This window comes from Crassostrea angulata, chromosome 6, assembly GCF_025612915.1.
Source record: "Crassostrea angulata isolate pt1a10 chromosome 6, ASM2561291v2, whole genome shotgun sequence".
Taxonomy (NCBI): Eukaryota; Metazoa; Mollusca; class Bivalvia; order Ostreida; family Ostreidae; genus Magallana; species Magallana angulata.
In genome coordinates, this window is record NC_069116.1 from 5635759 (window position 1) to 5654883 (window position 19125).

Sequence of the window (19125 nt, forward strand, 5' to 3'; positions counted from 1 at the left end):
TTCTCTTGACATTTTACGTTTAATCTTAATGAATTAAGCTATATTCAGAATTACCATAATAGCAAATTCTTGCAGAAAAAAAAATTGTGAAAAATAAAGCTCATTTTCCTTAAAATGACATGTGTGTAATTGCGTATGTTGTGTTCTTGTACATCGACAGTCACGCACATCTTACCAGCAAAGGGGGACAACTTCATATTTTTCTTATTTTCATATGCGTTTATGAGGCTTGTTAAAAAGACTGTTCTGAGCTAACTCAGCTGCATCAAAATTGGGAGAAATCTAGAACAAGATTTCTAGGCTTGCCTATAAGGTGTAGTACACTATAAAACTATGTTTCAAACAAATGCAAGTACAATACTGGACAATGTACAGCTGTCTATAGTTACAATACAGAGTAAACTAATGTTTATGTAATTTCAGTATGTTCAAGATGCAAAAAATATGAAGCAGGTACAGTGTAAAAAAAGCAAACCATAGAAATTTTAACCCTTTATTACTTATGGTTTAAATATAAACATACTTGCACTTTTGTATGCTTCGAATATGTCAAAAACACTCTTCTTTTTTTCCATTATATTTGGAAAAGAATGTACAGGCAACAAATTCACTTCATTTAAAATAAATAGCGTTGTATACAAGAAAAAGAACTATAAGTGGAGTATAAATTTTGGTATAAAAAATATACATGTATAAATTCCATCACAGGTTTTACAGGGATGTTCAACCTTTTAGAGATACAGTTCTTTTTCCCGAAAAACTGCAATGCATAATGATGATAAAGGTTATTTCAGCTTTGGAAAATGGAAAAACCTGCCATAGATACTACAGTCACTCCTCCCTTTCACAAAAAATCTTTACAAAGAACATTATCGTTACAACTGTAACTTATACTTTAAGGTCAATAAAAAAAAAACTTAACACATCTGCACAAGGTTTACCATAATAATTCTCTTCTTGACTTCAGAAGTAAAAGGGGGGGGGGGGCAGTTGTTACCAATCGAATGAGAACTGTGAAGAGAGAAAATTCATAAAAATGAAATCTCACTAAGTGATACACAACAACATCGAAAAGTCTTTGCTATCACTTATCAAATGCTAAAATTCATATCATGATAGCAAGTCTCCAAGTATAAATCTATGCAATGTAAGCTACAATTTTGATTGTAATACAATACCAATTTTCACAATAATCAAGTACACATGATATTTGTGTCATAAATAGTTTCACTGATAACAGCTTCAGTAATTTGTTCGATATAAGAGCTTAGTTCACACTCCAGAGTCCCAGTAATTTGTTCGATATAAGAGCTTAGTTCACACTCCAGAGTCCCAGTAATTTGTTCGATATAAGAGCTTAGTTCACACTCCAGAGTCCCAGTTGTGCCAATTTTCTAACCACTTTGTTCTGTGTTTACTTCCGTTGTGTCTTCATGGACCATATTTTCCTCCATCTTTTCACCTTCCTCCACCTCCATATCCACACCTTCTATCAGGTCCTCCGTACTATCCAAGGTGGAATCTTTCTTGAAGGAGACCTCCTCATCCACCTCTTCGTGTCCATCATCCACATCACCCTGTCCATCATCCACTCCCTCACCCTTAACATCATCCACCACTTTCTCAGCTTCTTCCTCCACTTCTGGCTCATCTTCTTCCATCTCTACATCAGAAATCTCCTCACCAAGAAGATCTTCTTCCTCTTCACTCAGTTCAGCCAGCAACTGGACTTGGGACAGGTACTCCTGAAATATAAAAATATAGATAAATGTATATTTAGAACTATCAGGAAAAGCAATATTTACAGTTGCAAATTATTATATACACATAACATACCCATAGAATTCTTTTCTATTAAATTAACCAATTTTACTATACTTTAACTTTTAAAAAGTAAAAATATTAATATTTTTTAAAAAAAGACTGGGCCTGCTGACAAACCTCATAGTTGTTTCCAACCAAGTGCTGCATTTCATGTTTGACAAGAATATCTGAGGCCGAGAATTCCCTCTCACAGTACTGGCAGATGTATTCATTGCTATCTGGTTCTGTCACGCTGTGTCCTGCTTCAGTCTCATTGCCCTCCTGTTTCACTTCACCGTCTTTTTCTTCTGTCTTCTCTAAATTAGTCTGGTTATTTTGCTGATTGGCATTATCATTATCAGGTTTCTGATGAATTTCACCATCAGTCTGGTTCTCTTCTGCTTTATTTTCTAATTTGTCTGTGCCTTGGTCATTCACTGGTTGAATCTCTTTCATTTCAGTTGTTGACTTGTTTTCTGCTTTGATACCAGTCTGATCTGGTTCTATATCTCCTTCTCTGTTCTTGTCAGCACAACTTTCAGTAGCTTCCTTGGCCTCTGCAGAGTTTTCTTCACCGGAGGATGGCTTTATCTCTTCACCTGCAGCCTCCCCTTTCTCTTCCTCTACTGACTCTGGAGCAGCTTTAGCAGCGTCTTCATTGCTGGTATCTGCTGTATTTATTTTGCCACATCCATCAGCTCGGTAAAGTTCAGCTACAAAGAGAGCCTCTGAGAGATCTGGGTTCTTTGTTTGTTTCACTCGATCCATCTCACCATTCTGGGCGAGCCAGCTCGAGAGCTCAGGTAGAGGACAGAAGTGAACCCCAATGTGCTGGGTCAGGAGATGCTGCTTTGATACTGAGTAATCACAATAGGGACACGCAAGCTCACTCTTGATCATGTGGAATTTCAAATGAGCTAGAAGATGGTCTCTTCTGACATTAGCATAGGGGCACCTGTCACATCGATACAATTTCTTTGGCTCTATATCAAGTTCTGATGAGTTTTCATACAAGTCCATGTGGTCATGTGTAACACTGACAGAAAAAGTTCCTTTCTTGTCAAGAGGTGGCAAGGCACTGGACAAAGCTACATCAGCAGGAACATCAGATAGCATCTGCAGGTTGGAGAGGGATTGTACAGCCAGCAGGTTCTGGTTTGGAGTCATGTGCAATTTCTGGTGCTGGTTTAGCAAGTTATTGGAAGGTACACTGTAGTCACAGTATTTACACTGGCACCTCTGCTTACTGCCATGCAAGGCAACATGACGTTCATAGTGGGACTTCTTTGCACTGGCATATGGACATTTCTCACAGCTGTACTTTTTCCAGCGGGCGATTTCATACAAAGAGTCTACTTTATTATCATAGGAAATTTCTCCTACATCTGAGCTGGTGTCATCCATCTCCTCCAGCATGGTTGTATTTTCTTCTCCATTCTCCATCTCCACTGACAGGTCCATAGAAGTGTCTGCTCTGTAGCTAGGCTGGTGAACCTTCAGATGATGGGACAGCAATCCCTTAGATCCCACATAATAATCACAGTGGGGGCACTTCAGAAGGAGATTTTTGGACTTTCTGTACCCATGCATAAGCTGATGAAGGCGCAAATTTCTAAGACGTAGATTCATGTAAGGGCACTTGTCACAAGTATGCATCTTCCTGTACACACCATTCTTCAGAGCATATCCTGGCCTATTTCCAACAGAGCATGCAATTTTCATCGGTGACATGGCTGGTTTTTGTGAAATACTTGGAGTTATTTTGGAAGAAATCATACGTTGTTTGTACATGGCTAATGTAACTGTGTCTTGTATAGCACTGGATTCTGTGATGTCAGATTTACATGGAGAAGAGGACACAGGGCTGACATTACCAGGGGAATGGCCTGCTGCCTCATGCATCTTCATATGCTGATTGATCAGTCTTCTATGAGTGACCCAGTAGTCACAGTAATCACACTTGAACTCTGAGGTGGACTTCTGGCGATGAAACTGCTTGTGATAGAGGAAGTCATTCTTGCTGTTTGTGGTGTAGGGACATATGTTGCACTTGTACCTCTTTGGTGTTCCACTGGGTGACTGGGGAGGGAACATGGACATCTTCTTGGTGGGTGTGGACTTAATGGAGGCTGCCTCCTTCTGTCTGAGGTACATGTCCTGGAGATGGAGGCGCATGTGCTGGTGAAGCAGACGTTTTGCAACGACATAGTATGGACAGAATTTACACTTCTCCTGCTGGGCACCTGGCTGAGGTTTGTGACAACTCATGTGGAAATGAAGCAGGTTTTGTTTACTTGTCTTGTATGGACAAATAGTACACTTGTGTTTTTTAGGGTCAACTGGAGGCTTGAATTCATCTTTCGGAGGTTGCATTTTGTCGGAGGATGTGGAGCTTGTTCGTTTCTTCTCCTCAGGCTGATAATGCTTGTGGACTATGTCTATAAGGTTGGAATAGTCCTTTGTCTTGTGAGTCTGGCGAATGTGTCTACACACAGACGATCTCCAGTTTGCTTGAAACGTACAAAGTTTGCATCGGAAGGACTCAAGATATCTCATAGAGTCACTCTGCCCATCTGACATGTATTCATTTTCATCAGACTCATTTTGTACTTCATCTGAAAAGTCTTCCTCTATCTTTGAAATGGTTTCCGTCTTGAAGTCCTTGATATATTTGATAGAGACTTTACATATTGACATACTTTCTGTATGATGTTTGGCCTTGATGTGTCTGAAAGCTGAGCTTCTGTAATTGGTTGCATAGCCACATTCACTGCACTTGTATGCCTTCACACCATGAGTAGACAGATGCTTCATGACCAGAATCTTGTCTTTGTTGCAAAATTTACACTTTGCACATTTCCAAATCCTTCCAGATTCTCTCATTTTTATTTTTCTTCGTCGATTCCTTGGATTATAATCATACTCTGTCAGGGACTTTTTAGCTTCCTCAGTTCCCAACAAAACAATCTTGGCTCTGAGTGGTCCATGTTTTCTCTTGATGTGACGAGCTAGGTCACTTCTCCAGTTAGATCTGTAAGGGCAAGCTGAACACTTAAACTGTCTAAAGACACTTCTTGATGGTATCTTTTCCTTTCCTTGTTTCTCTCTCTCAGGAATGACTGCTGGCCGTTTTTCTTCAGATTTGATGAGAGAGCAGTGGTTTGCTGCTGCCAGCTTTCTCATGTAGTCATGGTAGGTGGCTTTGGCCTCTCCCTCATCCATGGTTATCACTGAAGCATGAGTGTTTGGATGTTTCATCCTCATGTGTTTGTTTAAATCCCACTTCCAGTTGGAACGATGACCACAAGCAGAACATTTAAATGGCTTAATGTAGCCAAACACTTTGGGATTGGCTGATCCAAGGGGTTTGTTTGGAGGAGTTGGCATGGGCTTTCCATTCAAAGGATCATCAATGTTTCTAGGAGTTGTTTCATTTTTGTAGTAGAATTTGATCTCTGCATTTGGATGAATGAAGCTGTAGTGTCTCTTGAGGTCACCTTGACTGTTAGTACGTTTCTCACAGTTGCGCTCTCCACAGCGGAAGGGTTTATGGGCCTCTGCAGGATTCAGTTTAGACAGTCTCTCCAATTTGTTCTGTGACTTGGGTTTCAATTCATCAGGGGAAAGCAATGTACCACTAGAACCTTCAATGAAAATTATCTTCACATCCATGTATGGGTGAATGTAATGATAGTGCTTTTTCACATCAGCTTTGAAAGCACATCTCTTTCCACACTCAGCACACATGTAAGGTTTTTCAGTTTTATTGCTCTCTGGTGTATTTGAAGCTGATGCAGAGTTGCCAGACTTATTCTTGCTATCTTCATCACCTCCATGATAAATAATATCAATAGCTTTACCATTGTGGACAGTTCTTATGTGTCGGCTGACCGTCCAACGCATGCTGGATTTAAAACCACATGCCCCACACTTGTAGCCTTTCCACTTTGGACTGAAAGCCTCAGAATTCTTTTTGTTCTCCTTAGATGTGGAGTCAAAATTAAGGTGGTGTTCTCTTCTTACCACAGGCATAGTGTCCATGTATGACTTGATAGTGGCCTCCGCTTCCTGCTCACTCATCTTCACAACATCCAGATCACTGTCTGGGTGGTCTCGCTTGATGTGTTTACGAATGTCCCACTTCCAGTTAGCCCGCCGACCACACACGGGACACATGTACTGCTTCAGATTGGTGTGTGTGGACACATGAGCCGACAGCTTAGAGGGAGCATTCGTAATGAAGGGACAGTACTCACATTTAAACACCCCGTCCTTGGAGGGAGATGGAGACACACTCCTTGAGTTTCCTCTAGAACTTGTTCCATCTATATTTCCAAATGATGTTTCGGTGTTGGAGCTAAAATTGCTCTCTTCATTATCGTTATCCAAATGTCCATACATATCGCTCTGCTGCAGGCTGGGATCAGAGAGATACGATTCATTGTCATCTGACATGTCGTATGCAAATTTTCCACTATCACTGTCTCCATCTCCGAGGCTGGAACGTCGTTCCTTGTCCTTCAACTTGTCATCCAAGATGGTGATAACATCCTCAATTTTGGCTCCATCTGCCATGACTGCTGGATGATGCTTGAACATGTGTCTTCCAATGTCACCTTTCCAGTGGGACTGATAGTTGCAGTAGTTACACAAGAATGGTTTATCGTCCTTGTGCTTTTTAGAATGACGGTCCAATTCTGATTTCCACGGAGATGCAAATGAACACGAAGGGCATTTAAACATGGCAGGAGAAGATTTCCTGTTTGGGATCATGGGAACTCTCAAAATAGGTACATTCGATGGCTCCAATTTATGATCCCTTCTTAAATGCACATTCAGGTCTCCAACATATTTATACTGCTTGGAACATTCAGGACATTTGTACCGTTTCTCTATAGTGTGCACAACAGAATGCTTCTTGACATCCCTTGGACATTTTCCCACAAAACTACACTGCTGACATTTGAGGTCCTCTGCAGTGAAAGGCATCTGGTTTGACAGTTCACTACTGTTCAGGTTGGAAGAATCTGAATCCTGGTAAGACATGTCCTCCATGGCCTCTAGGCTGTCATTCTGTTCTTCCTGTAACATCTGTAACAAGTGGTTCTTCATCCTCTTGTTGTGCTTCAGCTTCATGTGTCTGTCCAGATCCCAGGACCTCTTGTATTTAAGGCCACACCAGGGACAGGCATAGGTTCCATCTGGTGCTTGCAGTTTGTAGCTGTACTTGGCAACAATATGTTCTTTTGGTTCAATCCCTGCAGATGATGATGTTTCCAAGCTGTCATTCCTATCATAATCACTCTGTGACTGGTCCATAGTATCATGGTTTGATTGATCGATCGTTCCTCGTGTGGTATCTATTTCCACAGCAGCTTCATCCTCTTCCTCTGGAGCATGAGGGATCACCACAGTGATGTCTTCATCAATACTGGAGTGGCTGGTGGCCATATGTTTGATGATGGCTCTGTCATTATCACTAGAAAATGAACAGAAATTGCATTTGTTGGCAAAAGAATTAGTGTGGTTATTTCGATGTCTGTCGTAATTGGGCTTAAAATCTGTGCTGTAGTCACACTCCTCACATTGGAAGGTTGCTGCTCTGTTATGCTCCATATCCTCAGGGTAGTCAGTTGGGTCACCCTGATCATATTCACCATCACCATGGCTACTTGTATCCCCATAGTAGCTTGAGAATTCTGCATCAATCTGTGGGCTGTTTGCAGTCATTCGTTCTACTCTGTCTTTCTGTCCTTTCCCCTGATCTACAGCATTGCCATGTTCAGCTTTATGAGCAAAAAACTCTATTTTCTTGGTAGTTGTGAAGTTACACAGAGTGCAAGAGAACTGTTTTGCATTCAAATGACTGGAATTGACATGCTGTTGCACATAGCTCCTATCTGGGTTACTGAAAGCACACTTCCTACATTTAAAGTTGACGTGCCCGGTGGAGCTGACCACTTCCTGAATGTTGTTGTCCCCATCCCCCGTGGACCTGACATTCCCTTTAGACACTGGTATAACCTTACTGCTCCTGCTTGGTTTGACCATGGTGGGGGGACCCTCCAGTGAGTCTCGGGATCCACTGGACAGGGATTTCGGTAAAGAGGATCTGCCACTTTTCCCCTCATACAAAGTCACAATGTCCGCAGAGTCTATGTCTGTCTTGTGCACCATCTGGACATGTTTCTTGATTTTCTGCTTAAATCTTGAGCAATATTCACAATAGGAACAAGCAAATATGCTCTGCACATAACTGTGAACCTCAACTTGGTGAAACAAAAAAGCTTTAGACTTTCCGGTGCTAAATCCACAATCTGTACAGAAATAACTCCTGTTCTTAGCTTTCCCTGGGACAGCTGGGCTAGGGTTCACGCTGCCCTTTCTGTCTGGTTTGGAAGAAGACTGACCATCAGAGTCCTTGGGTCGTATCCTTGAAATGGTGATTCCTTTAGCAGTTGCAGCTGAAGCAAACATGGGAATTGTCGTCTTCGCTTTGCCCTTTGTTTTTTTCCTTTCCTTTTTGCATCTTACTCTGTGCCGTTTAAAGATATAGATGTTCTTGGTGGCAAACTCGCACAAGTCACACTTGTGCAAGGGGAGATTTACAGGTTTGGTTTTTCCCATGTCTATTCCTACCGTTTTGTCCACCTGGAAAGTGAAAAAAAGAGAGTTTTGAACAAATATCTCAGTAAATAGATTAAAAATCTTTCTTAGTGAGTACTATTAAACCAATTGTATTTTTTAATCATAATACTGATAGTGGTCTAAGACTAATTTGATATAAATTTGTAACATTCTGAACCACACGTCCTCACTGTTTAGCCAATATCCGATCATTGCTGCTTAATCCATGTTGTTATAAATTAGTCTGTGTGAGATTTAGGATTAACACCACAATTAATAATAACGGTATGTATTCTTGCTTCTGAATAATACATGTAGTCAGAATAATCTTCCTCCTTCCTGTTGGTATGTCAAATAATTGCCTAAATGACGCCATGTTTAATCATTTCTATCTTATAGTTCTTCTCTTTGGCTGCATTTCTTTTAAAACCATTTAAGCTGAGGGATTGCACCAACAATATGTATCAGTCTGATTTAACTTTATGTTTAAAATTATCTGTGACAACATTTTGTCCAAAAATCTAATGATAATAATCTGAATTATAAAGTGAATTCAATGGCTATAGAATTCATTCTCATATAAACTGCATGGGTATGCAGTTTAATAAGCTGACACTGTCTCACCCAGATTAGGGCATAAAAAATCAATTTCTTAGTTGCCAATCTGATTAAACAGTGGAATTGTTCCATGCTGTATTTCGACTTATGCTTTCACAGACAGCTCTCTCAACCTCATAATTATAAGGTTTCTTGAAGAAAATGATTTCATTGAGTTTGGGTAAATAAATTGAAAACAGACTACCAGTAGTCTGTACTTGTCAATGATATGGTAAGGTAACCATTCAAATGCTTTCAAAAGTCATTTTTCAATCAGCATTAAAATCAAACTAACATATTGATTTGAGCATTTTTTTTTATGACATAAAACACATTGCCACAACTATTCCAGAAAATACGGCCTGAGAATCATGTAATTAAAACATTATATTTTATGGACTAAGATGTAAAATGGTAAAAAAAATCCCCTTCAAACATGGATATATACCTGTACATGTAATTGTAAATTGATAGTAAATTGCCATTATAATGCCATCATTATGCAAGCTCTCTCTCTCTCTCTCTCTCTCTCTCTCTCTCTCTGATCTCAGACCATAGATAATTGTGTATACACTTAAAAAAAGCCTTGAGAAATAACAAAACAAACTAAATAGTTGATTACCTTGGACTATAGTTTACTTGATTTGGAGTAGTTTTTCAGGACTGTGGTTCAACCAATTCACTATGACATTGAATGCTCTTCTCTCCACTCTGCAAAGTAATATAACAAATTAGTATAATTTTTACTTTTAAAATCTGAACGGTGCCAAATTATAAACATCTGATATTGAATGTATACAGATTACTAACAGCCTACCTGTATAACACATTGTCGACCAAACATGATACAGATTAAAAATTAATGGTTATCAATACTGTCAGAACCTTGATTAAATAAAAGTTTGCACATTGTTTTAGAAGATCAGGATGAAATGTGAAGCACTGTTAATATTAGTAGCAATTAAATCTTGCATTGAACTTTGGAAAATTTGGAACTCCTACTTCATAAGCAATACATGTATTCTATGTTAAAATATAATTTAATTCCTAGCTCTCTGATTGGCTAATAATATCCAACTATCGAGGAAAAAAAATGTTATATTCACCTGCACGTGACCTAGGTCAATATAACATTTGATTTTCTCTACATTGGACTAAAAATAGATTGTCCAATGAAATATTGTGTTTCTCAATTTGTTTGACTTTGGGTTCAAACTAAAATCTTTGCTCGATAACACTCAATTTCAAATGTCTGTATTCATACAATAGGGAAACCCTATATGCAATATTTTGCCAAAAAATAACTATGTTTGACACTGACAGGTAGTTATTTTCCTCATAAATTATCAAAAATCAAAATCCAAGAAATATGCACATCTCTGATATATGCACAATTGTTCTGCGAACCAATAACTTCCTATCTTTAAAACTGTAGGAGCAGTTATCCATACAATAGGGGTACCTGATTGGCATCCATCCGCCCACCCACATTTTCACCATTTCAATAACCAGATTATTTCTTTGGAAAACCTGGTTAATGAATAATTCAGTTATTATAAAAAATTAATACAAATTTAACTTCAATTTTCTGTATAATCTGTTTTATGTGCAAAAAAGGAATACACCCCAAGGAAATCACTTTTTTTTTTTACTGTGAATTAAGAGACTCATAGCTCAATCATGTACCACTACATTTAGTATTTAAAAAACTGCATGATCCATTCAAAGTTGTCAGAATAGGATGATAATAATATTGCTTTAGAAATTTAGCCACTAGGTTCACTGAACAGGAAAATGCTGACAGCTGCTTTTCTCTGACAAGCCACATCTGTCTATAGAGGTGTTGAAGAAGGTCTTCAACCCGACATTAACATTTGAACACATTTAGAAACTATCAAGTTTCTATACCCTGTGAGTCTACCCTACATAAAGGAGTTTAACTCTACATCTCAACAATCAACAAATCATACTCAGTCTAGTCCACTGTATACATGTACATATGAAGTGTACATGAAAGCCAAGAACTGTATTGACTGCATGTAAAAACAGCATCTAGTCCATCCCTTAGTAGATTAATTATTACACAAATATGCAGTCAAAATTAGTAAAATAATGTCTCAACATAGAATGATGAAATGATATATACAGCCATGTCAAACACTCTTATCATGTTTATCACATGCCACATATTGTAACATTGGTCAAGTACGTTCAATCCAAATAAACAACAGCCAACTGTTATAATGGGGAAGGCTAACTGGATTTTTATTTAAATAATGATACGAGTGTAGCAAGATACATCTTTACATGTTTACATGCGAGATAGATTATTATAAAATAATCTGACCATTCAAAGGTGCAAAATGTACCTGATTTCAATCAATGTTCATGTATTTTCAGGGCTTTCAAATGTGAGGTAGTGCTATAAGTGTATGGAGACTGCATGTAAACTTTGTACCCCATGGCCTTAATGTGAAACCATTCCTTGTTACACTGAATACATGTCAAAGAATAAGTGCAATGTATTCGAATACGAAATTTGTAGAATTTTTAATTGTGTCAATTTACTGGGTGTCATATTTCACATCATCCTTTCCAGAGGCCTATGTGGAGTGACTCATGTTTCTCCCCAATTTTCACCTGCCCTTAGCCTTACCTGAATGTAAAATGTGATGATCTGGAAGTCAAAAGCTGACAGATGGTCAGGGGAGCTCAGACCAAAATACTGCTATAGCATGCAGATAATGGAGCTATTACGACACTGAACATCAAAAGTTACATAAAATATGCATATCTGTATGGGTTAGGACCAACTCTAAGTCTTTAATTTACTTCGATTGCTTAAAAAAAACTTTGACCTGATAACTAAATTATCAGCTAATCAAGATCAAGCTGCAGAAGCTACCCGAGTACCTCTGTACTTCATATACATAATTTAATTGACCATTCAAGTAAAAATTGATCTTAGGTCCAGTATTTTTTTTAGATATGAGAACAAAAAAAATTCTCCAGCATCCAAAACATATAGCTCAGTTTCAGCATCCAAGCCTATCAAGTGCAGAAGTATCACAAGACGCATCCTCTGTCCATGAGGCCATCACGAGCACCTGCTCCAAAAATTTTTAAACCTGCTTAAAATATAATTTCAGATTCCGCATCCACACCATCTAACTTAAGCTTTTAAGCATTCCCAAATGCATCATCCAAGCAAGTTTGGTGATTAGTAAGGACCAGTAATAACACAGATATGCAGAGACAAAAAGCATATTAAAGCTCTCTGGATTTCATTTCAATGAGCTAAAAATCTCTTTTTCAATATAAAATCTTAATAAAATAATTCTTTTGAAGATGTTTTATAATTTTAACAAGTGTTCTAGAATCCCAATAAGGTTAAATTATGCATTGCAAATATATGAAATTTAATCTTCATACAGTGTTTTAAACTCGCCAAAACATTAGACACTCAGGGCTGACAGCTAGTATAAGTTGTCAGCCCTGTTAAAATTCAACCAGCCCGGAGAAAATAGTTGACATTTTTCATTTGCATGTAAAATATTCAAAAATCTGTTTTTCAATTTTGTTTCGTCATTAAGATGTTGTTTAAGTTGTTCTTTTATCATCCACAAATCTCTATGAGATATGTCGAGTCTGAAACATTTTGACAGACGACTCTTCCGAATCTCTGCATGTGGAAATGAATTGAAAAAAATAAACAAGTTCATATTTTGTGGGATTTAAACCATTTAACTGCAGAAAATTAACATTTTATGTTACTAGGTAATTAAAATGATGTTTAAAGTAAAAAATTGAAGCGGGCAGTTGATTATTATTTTAGCATATTTCGATCGGAACAACTGGCCGAAGTTGTACAAATTTTACCGAATCTGTGTGTCACACTGGTCTATGAATCGGAAGAGACGTACATGTACGTCAACATTTTTCAGTCTTGACAAATGTCGCTAGGATTATTCTGTATTAGCATGTCTGTGGACTCTGCCTCGCCATGCAATCGCAACTTCTCGGGCCTTTTGTGTTTTTCCGAGCCTGCCGGTAAGGTCCGAGATGTTGCGATTGCCTCGCCATGCTCGAGTGTCAAGCATATTCTACGTGAGCTAAACGCTGTCTTGACCACACAGGGAAAGCGATAGTCTGACAAGAATCAGTCAAAAATTCTTAAAACCCTGATAATGATATTACATACACTTGGCTAAAAAAAATATCCACGTCCAGTCGGGCGCTCGTACAAACAAATGTGTTCGCCCGTGCCAAAAGTTATGCGTCTCGGGCGGTCGGGCAGACGGTTATTTCAAACACTGCTTCATAGCATAAATCCCATTTACTTAATAACCAGTGCACATTGAGAAAGAAAAATTGAGAAGGAGAGAAGAAAAAGCATTAAAAAAACATATTTGTTTATTTCCTTTCCTATCTTGGACAATGATGGAAGAGTTTTTTTTTAATTTCAAACAAAATTCAGTCCTAATTCAATTTTAAAACATTGCAAAATTGACTTCTACATTTCCAGTCAAGTTAAAGGGTGAAGACAGGTGAAGACAGGTAAACACAGCAACAGGTGGCTGATAACAAACAGCTATCAACAAGTACATGTATGCCAAAAGTTATGCGTCTCGGGCGGTCGGGTGGACGGTTATTTCAAACACTGCTTCATAGCATAAATCCCATTTACTTAAGAACCAGTGCACATTGAGAAAGAAAAATTGAGAAGGAGAGAAGAAAGAGCATTAAAATAAACATATTTGTTTATTTCCTTTCCTATCTTTTTTTTAATTTCAAACAAAATTCAGTCCTAATTCATTTAAAACATTGCAAAATTGACTTCTACATTTCCAGTCAAGTTAAAGGGTGAAGACAGGTAAACACAGCAACAGGTGGCTAATAACAAACAGGTATCAAGATGTACATATCTGGTTGTCCAGAATAAAGTTTGCATACCTGCTTATGTGACATCAAGTAAATGTAATTAACATACAATCCAATAGTTTAAATATCCCCCTCCCACCACCACAAGTATAATATGGATAATAATGGTTTCCAAATTTAATTTCTTACAGCATTAGTTAACTAACTTAAAGTAAGTATATTAGATCTAACTGACAGTACATCTTGTCAATGTTCCATCCTCCCATCCAGAGTTGAAAAGCCCCCCCCCCCCCCTTTCATTGACAAGTGCCACTGTATAAAAAGAACTGAAGATTGTAACAAGAAATCTTTCTTGGTAATCCCTTACAATATTGCAGTATACTGACAACACACATAAAGTGCTCAGTTCTAAATTAACTGGTGGTCTGATATGATAAAACAGCTGACACGCTGAGCTAGGGTCTGAGTCATGTCCATAGCTGCCCAGTACAGTCTCTCCCTCAATCTAAATCATCCACACCTAGGACTTACATCAGTCAAGCCCAGAACGCTGGAAGCTACTAGTTTGTGTAGTTTATTACTGACACTATCTACATCGGTATGGCTACCATTACATGGAAATGACTTAACTTATATCTGTTTCTTTTTATAAACAACAAGAAGTTTCAAATGGGTCAAGCAAAATTCCTGATTATTTGTCCCCTTGCCAACTCATCTCCAAATGCAAAAGCGTTCTATATTTTTTCAACTCACTTTATAATAATCAACTTGTCAACACTTATAAAAAATTATTATTCAATTTGCTTAATTAATATCTTGTTTTAATAATGATTTTTTTTCACTATCCTTGCAGTAACACAATACTCCCACCCAATAAACAAACACTTGTACACCCTATGTAATACTGTGGAATTATTTAAATTCATGGGGGCCAATTTTCGTGGATTGTTGGTTTTTCGCTTATTCATGGGAATGTAATTTCGTGGATGTGTTGGTTTTTAGTTTTGGTAAAATAAATTAACTCTTTCAAAACTTCTATTTGAGGAGGATGTAAATTCGTGGAGAAGGGCTACCCAAGAAAACCACGAAAGTTGAGCCACCACGAATTCTAATGATTCCACAGTAATAACCTTTTTTCGATTTCATTTACCGGTGATTAATTTCCTCTAATAATAATTAATTGTGTATAAAAACAATAGATAAGAGCAACCATGTCTTCATTGAAAGTAAACAATGAACACGAGTTTATGTTTTAAACACATTTTGTCCATAAATAAGAGTTCAGAATCACTTCAAAATATTTACATTCAAAGTGTATTTCCCCAGAGATGTCAATTTCCTGTCAATACACTTAGCCTTTCCCCGGCGCATGAGCACAATCAAATATAAATGTCATCATGCGTTTTGAATATATTTATTATGGTAAGATTATCTTAAACGAAACCTTGAAACTTACATAACCAATTTCATATGTACACGTGTATGAAAAATAATCGTTAAACCAATTCTATTTCTTCAATACAAATTATTTCTTGACAAAGTTTTTGGCACTGTTTTTAGTCACAGAGGCAAACTACATGTAAATAACATAATTTATATGGCTGTTCCATGTATGTTTCATATATCCTTTACTAAGAGCATATATAATGGCTTAAAAGCGACAATACACAAATACTTCATACAAATAGACATCGATATGAATTTAAATATAAGCACTGAATGCTTATTTTTGGATGTCATCGGTCCTATAACACAGTCACACCAAAGCGGTGCATACAAATTATCATATACCCCACAGAAATAAGCATTATACTTAGATATGTAGATGAGCAATACTTAAATAAAGAATACATGTAATATGAATATTAAAATTTTTTTAAAGTAATAACATAAAAGAATTTTTACTTACAATACATGTATTTTGCATTATGAAGATGACATGTCAACATTATAACTCACAGCATATAAAAAGTTAAGCTCACTAATACTCTTCAATTAATAGATTTATAATACTCCTTGGCAAAAACAATCAACTGCCCAATTAACTCATGATAAACAACTTCCAAGGAATAGACAGTTACACGTTGTTCAAATACAATAACTGGTCAGGATTATTAATATTTTGGTTAGCATATCTTAAAAATTTCAGTTGCTTATTAATTGGTAAAGAGACATCATGATCATAGGCCATGATTGCATAGAAATTGTTCATGAGGGTTTCTTCTGAATCTCTAATTCATGCATACATTCTTCCTCCTATCGTATCAATAAGTCCTTCCTGTTTCATTTTCATTGTTGGCAGTTGGCATCATCATGAACTGCATGCTTGGAGCAAATATAGTACACAACAAATTAATCTGACATGACAGTGTAGGGCCCCTAGCAAAACTGGAAGTTGGGCAACTGAAGGCTGATTTCATTCCAGTAGAGTTACATACTCTAGAAAAGCATGAATGCATGAAAGAGATTAGCACATTCAAGACACTAGATCTATTTTGTGACTGAAGGTCGATATACAGGGCCTCGGCAACGTAGAACTCGGGAGATTACAAATCGATGTCTATAGATAGCGCACAAAGAGGGCGTCTGCTACAGACGAATATATACAATGGAACGAACAAACACTGTTTACACTTGCATAAGTCGCTGTCCCCGACAAGAACTTTTGTTTATGAATAATTATACAAAATTTATTTTCACATTGAAAGTACATCTCTATCTGGACAATTAAAGTCCATTTCGAAGGTCACGACCAAACAAAGGCCGAACCATGCAAGTGGACAGCAGCCATCTTGGTTGCGTTGTACGAGTCACCTCGACAAGCGGATCACAAAAATTCCGTAAAATTTGGACCTTACTGGATATCTGTAAATAGAAAGGCATTACAAGCTTAAAGTACTTACATTGTTGATATAATTCGTTGATATATTGCGCCGAAAATTCTTGTCATTCATCGGTAAACGCCCCAAGAAACACGTGCGGAAGGCAACTGCATTCTAGAGAACTTTACAGCGAGCAAACAATAGAGGGCCGCTTAGGTCGGCGCAGAATCGATTGGGCATCCGTCCAAAGTGTCACAGACGGCGAGTCGTTAACTCGCTAAGTGGCGGTCGGAAGGGGATCGGCAGATGGTCATACAAAATCTTGTTCTAGACAAACTCTCGCTATTTAGAGAAATCTTTGTCTTTAAAATAAAAAAGGTTTTAGACAGTTGGTTTTTTGGTCCCATGATCGATCATTAGGCCTATTTCTGGGATTTCTGATGGGATAATATCTTAGCCTGCGAGATTTGTCGAGACTAAAAAAATTTCGAAATTCCGAGAAGACATCAGTCAAAATTGTTCAGTCTCGACGAATCTCACTGATCATATAAGTGATTGGATGGAACCTACTTTATAGGGGAATACCGTAACCCCCCTCCCCTAGAAAATCAATCTAATTTCAATTTCTTTATTGCAGAAGATCCTGCAATATCTCAGTCTAATTATCAAACACTCAGTTGCTCATTTTATTTTGATTGTCGCGTGACGATCAAAATAAAAAGGTGACCTCAACAGTACAGTGAATGTTTGTTTTAAAGTTTGGACTGGCAACATATATCTCTTATAAAACGAACCACGATGTGTCCACAAAGTATCTTTTAGCTTAATAATATAGATCAGTGATGGAATATTACACATGTTCACCAGGAAGCGACTGACGAAAAAAAAAAAGAGATTACAGTAAACCGCTTTCCAGTGTCACAGAGCAGTTATCATAAATCCCCGCATAAACAGGCGCGTAGCATCGTTTTTGAAAATGTGTGTGTGTGTGTGTGTGTGTGTGCGGGGGGAGGGGGGGGGCAGTTTCATCTAAAAAATCTTAACAAGCCATAAGAAAAAAAGACAGCTTCCCAAAATCATCAAAATCCTGAATCGTGTGGGAGGGGAAAGGGGGGGGGGGGTAATATACTATAACTTCAATTTCAATCTTAATTTCCTTGTTTTCATTTCAATATTTTACATACTCCTAAACAAAGTAGTGGGGGACTCCAAACTCCATGGTAATTCAATTTTTTAGATGTAAATTTAAGAAAAATGTTTGCTGCGAGAAAAAGTAATTAGGGTGAGGGGCAGACCCCCATTAAGCAGTGTCATATGCATGCAGCACTAATGTTCATGCATATTTCATAATGACTTGCTGCATGGACTGATCATATAAGACAAGCTTAGATAGAATTGTCATATTCTAGTTAATACAAAATTCTTTAAATTCATTATTAGATTAAAAGGCTGAATGGTCGTGGCCATACTGAAACTAAACTTATCTCCTTCAGAAAAAGAGCTCGATATAAAGATGGATCAAGTATTCAAACTTTAAACCTAAGAATTAGACATTTGATTTGTTTCTTGACTCAATAATGTAGTTTGTGACCAAAAACCCTAATTTGAATTTTAAGAAATGAATAGTCCAGATATATTAATAAAAAATTTGAGCATCCAGCCATTCACCTTAATCGTCATGCTGAAAGATAATGAAGTGTTAATTGGTTTTTGTTATTTACACTTCTATGCACGCAAGATCCGCATGTCCGGCTTGGTAACATACAACCCAGGGTGTGGATCGACAGGCATGGATTTCTTATAATTTATTTGTTCGGCAGCTGGTCAAAGTTGTCAAAATTAGGCGTTTTACACGGATTTCAAGTGAGAACAACTATATATATACATGCTTAAAAATCGGTTGTGTTATCATTTTTTTAAAAATGACGCACATTTATAGAAGCTTCGATCCTTTTGAGGAAACATATATCAGGGAGGAATTCATTTTAGGTCATCAGTCTTACATGTAATTAATAATCAAATTTCAGCGGCGTTTTGATTTCCAAGGAGATCGAGGTACTAATTCATTTATGCAGTCAGAAAGTTTAATTCACTTTTTTATCTAATAAATTTCGTACAGTTTTGAAAAAGAGCTTTCATTTTCTTTTCTTTTTATATGGATTTCCTTCTAGCTGTTACCGGCAACAATAGCTATAGACCATGGCACATTCAGTTCGTTAGATGTTCAAATTATTTTCTATGCACAAAATTTAAAAATGATACATGACGTTATCAGTTTTATTTATATACTGAAATATGCATGTTCTTTATATCCTATATATGAAATCAATTTGTAACATTAAAATTAATGGTACACATATATATGGACGACTATGTACAGTATATTTTTTCGCTG

The 19125-nt window shown here is 37.3% G+C and overlaps 1 protein-coding gene across 2 annotated transcripts; it reads right to left on the reverse strand.

Moving 5' to 3' along the window:
• Positions 1–479: 479 nt before the first annotated feature.
• On the reverse strand, positions 480–16955 carry LOC128188048 (uncharacterized). Of its 2 annotated transcripts, none has more exons than XM_052858830.1 (4): positions 16812–16955; positions 9667–9738; positions 1942–8454; positions 480–1745 (listed from the first exon to the last, which is right to left on the reverse strand). In XM_052858830.1, the coding sequence occupies exons 3-4, from the start codon at positions 8428–8430 to the stop codon at positions 1395–1397; spliced, it is 6840 nt and encodes a 2279-aa protein (XP_052714790.1). In that variant the 5' UTR covers positions 8431–8454; positions 9667–9738; positions 16812–16955; the 3' UTR covers positions 480–1394. The 2 variants fall into 2 exon arrangements, with proteins under 2 accessions (XP_052714790.1, XP_052714789.1); XM_052858829.1 differs by having other exon boundaries at positions 9650–9738.
• Between the last annotated feature and the right edge of the window lie 2170 nt (positions 16956–19125).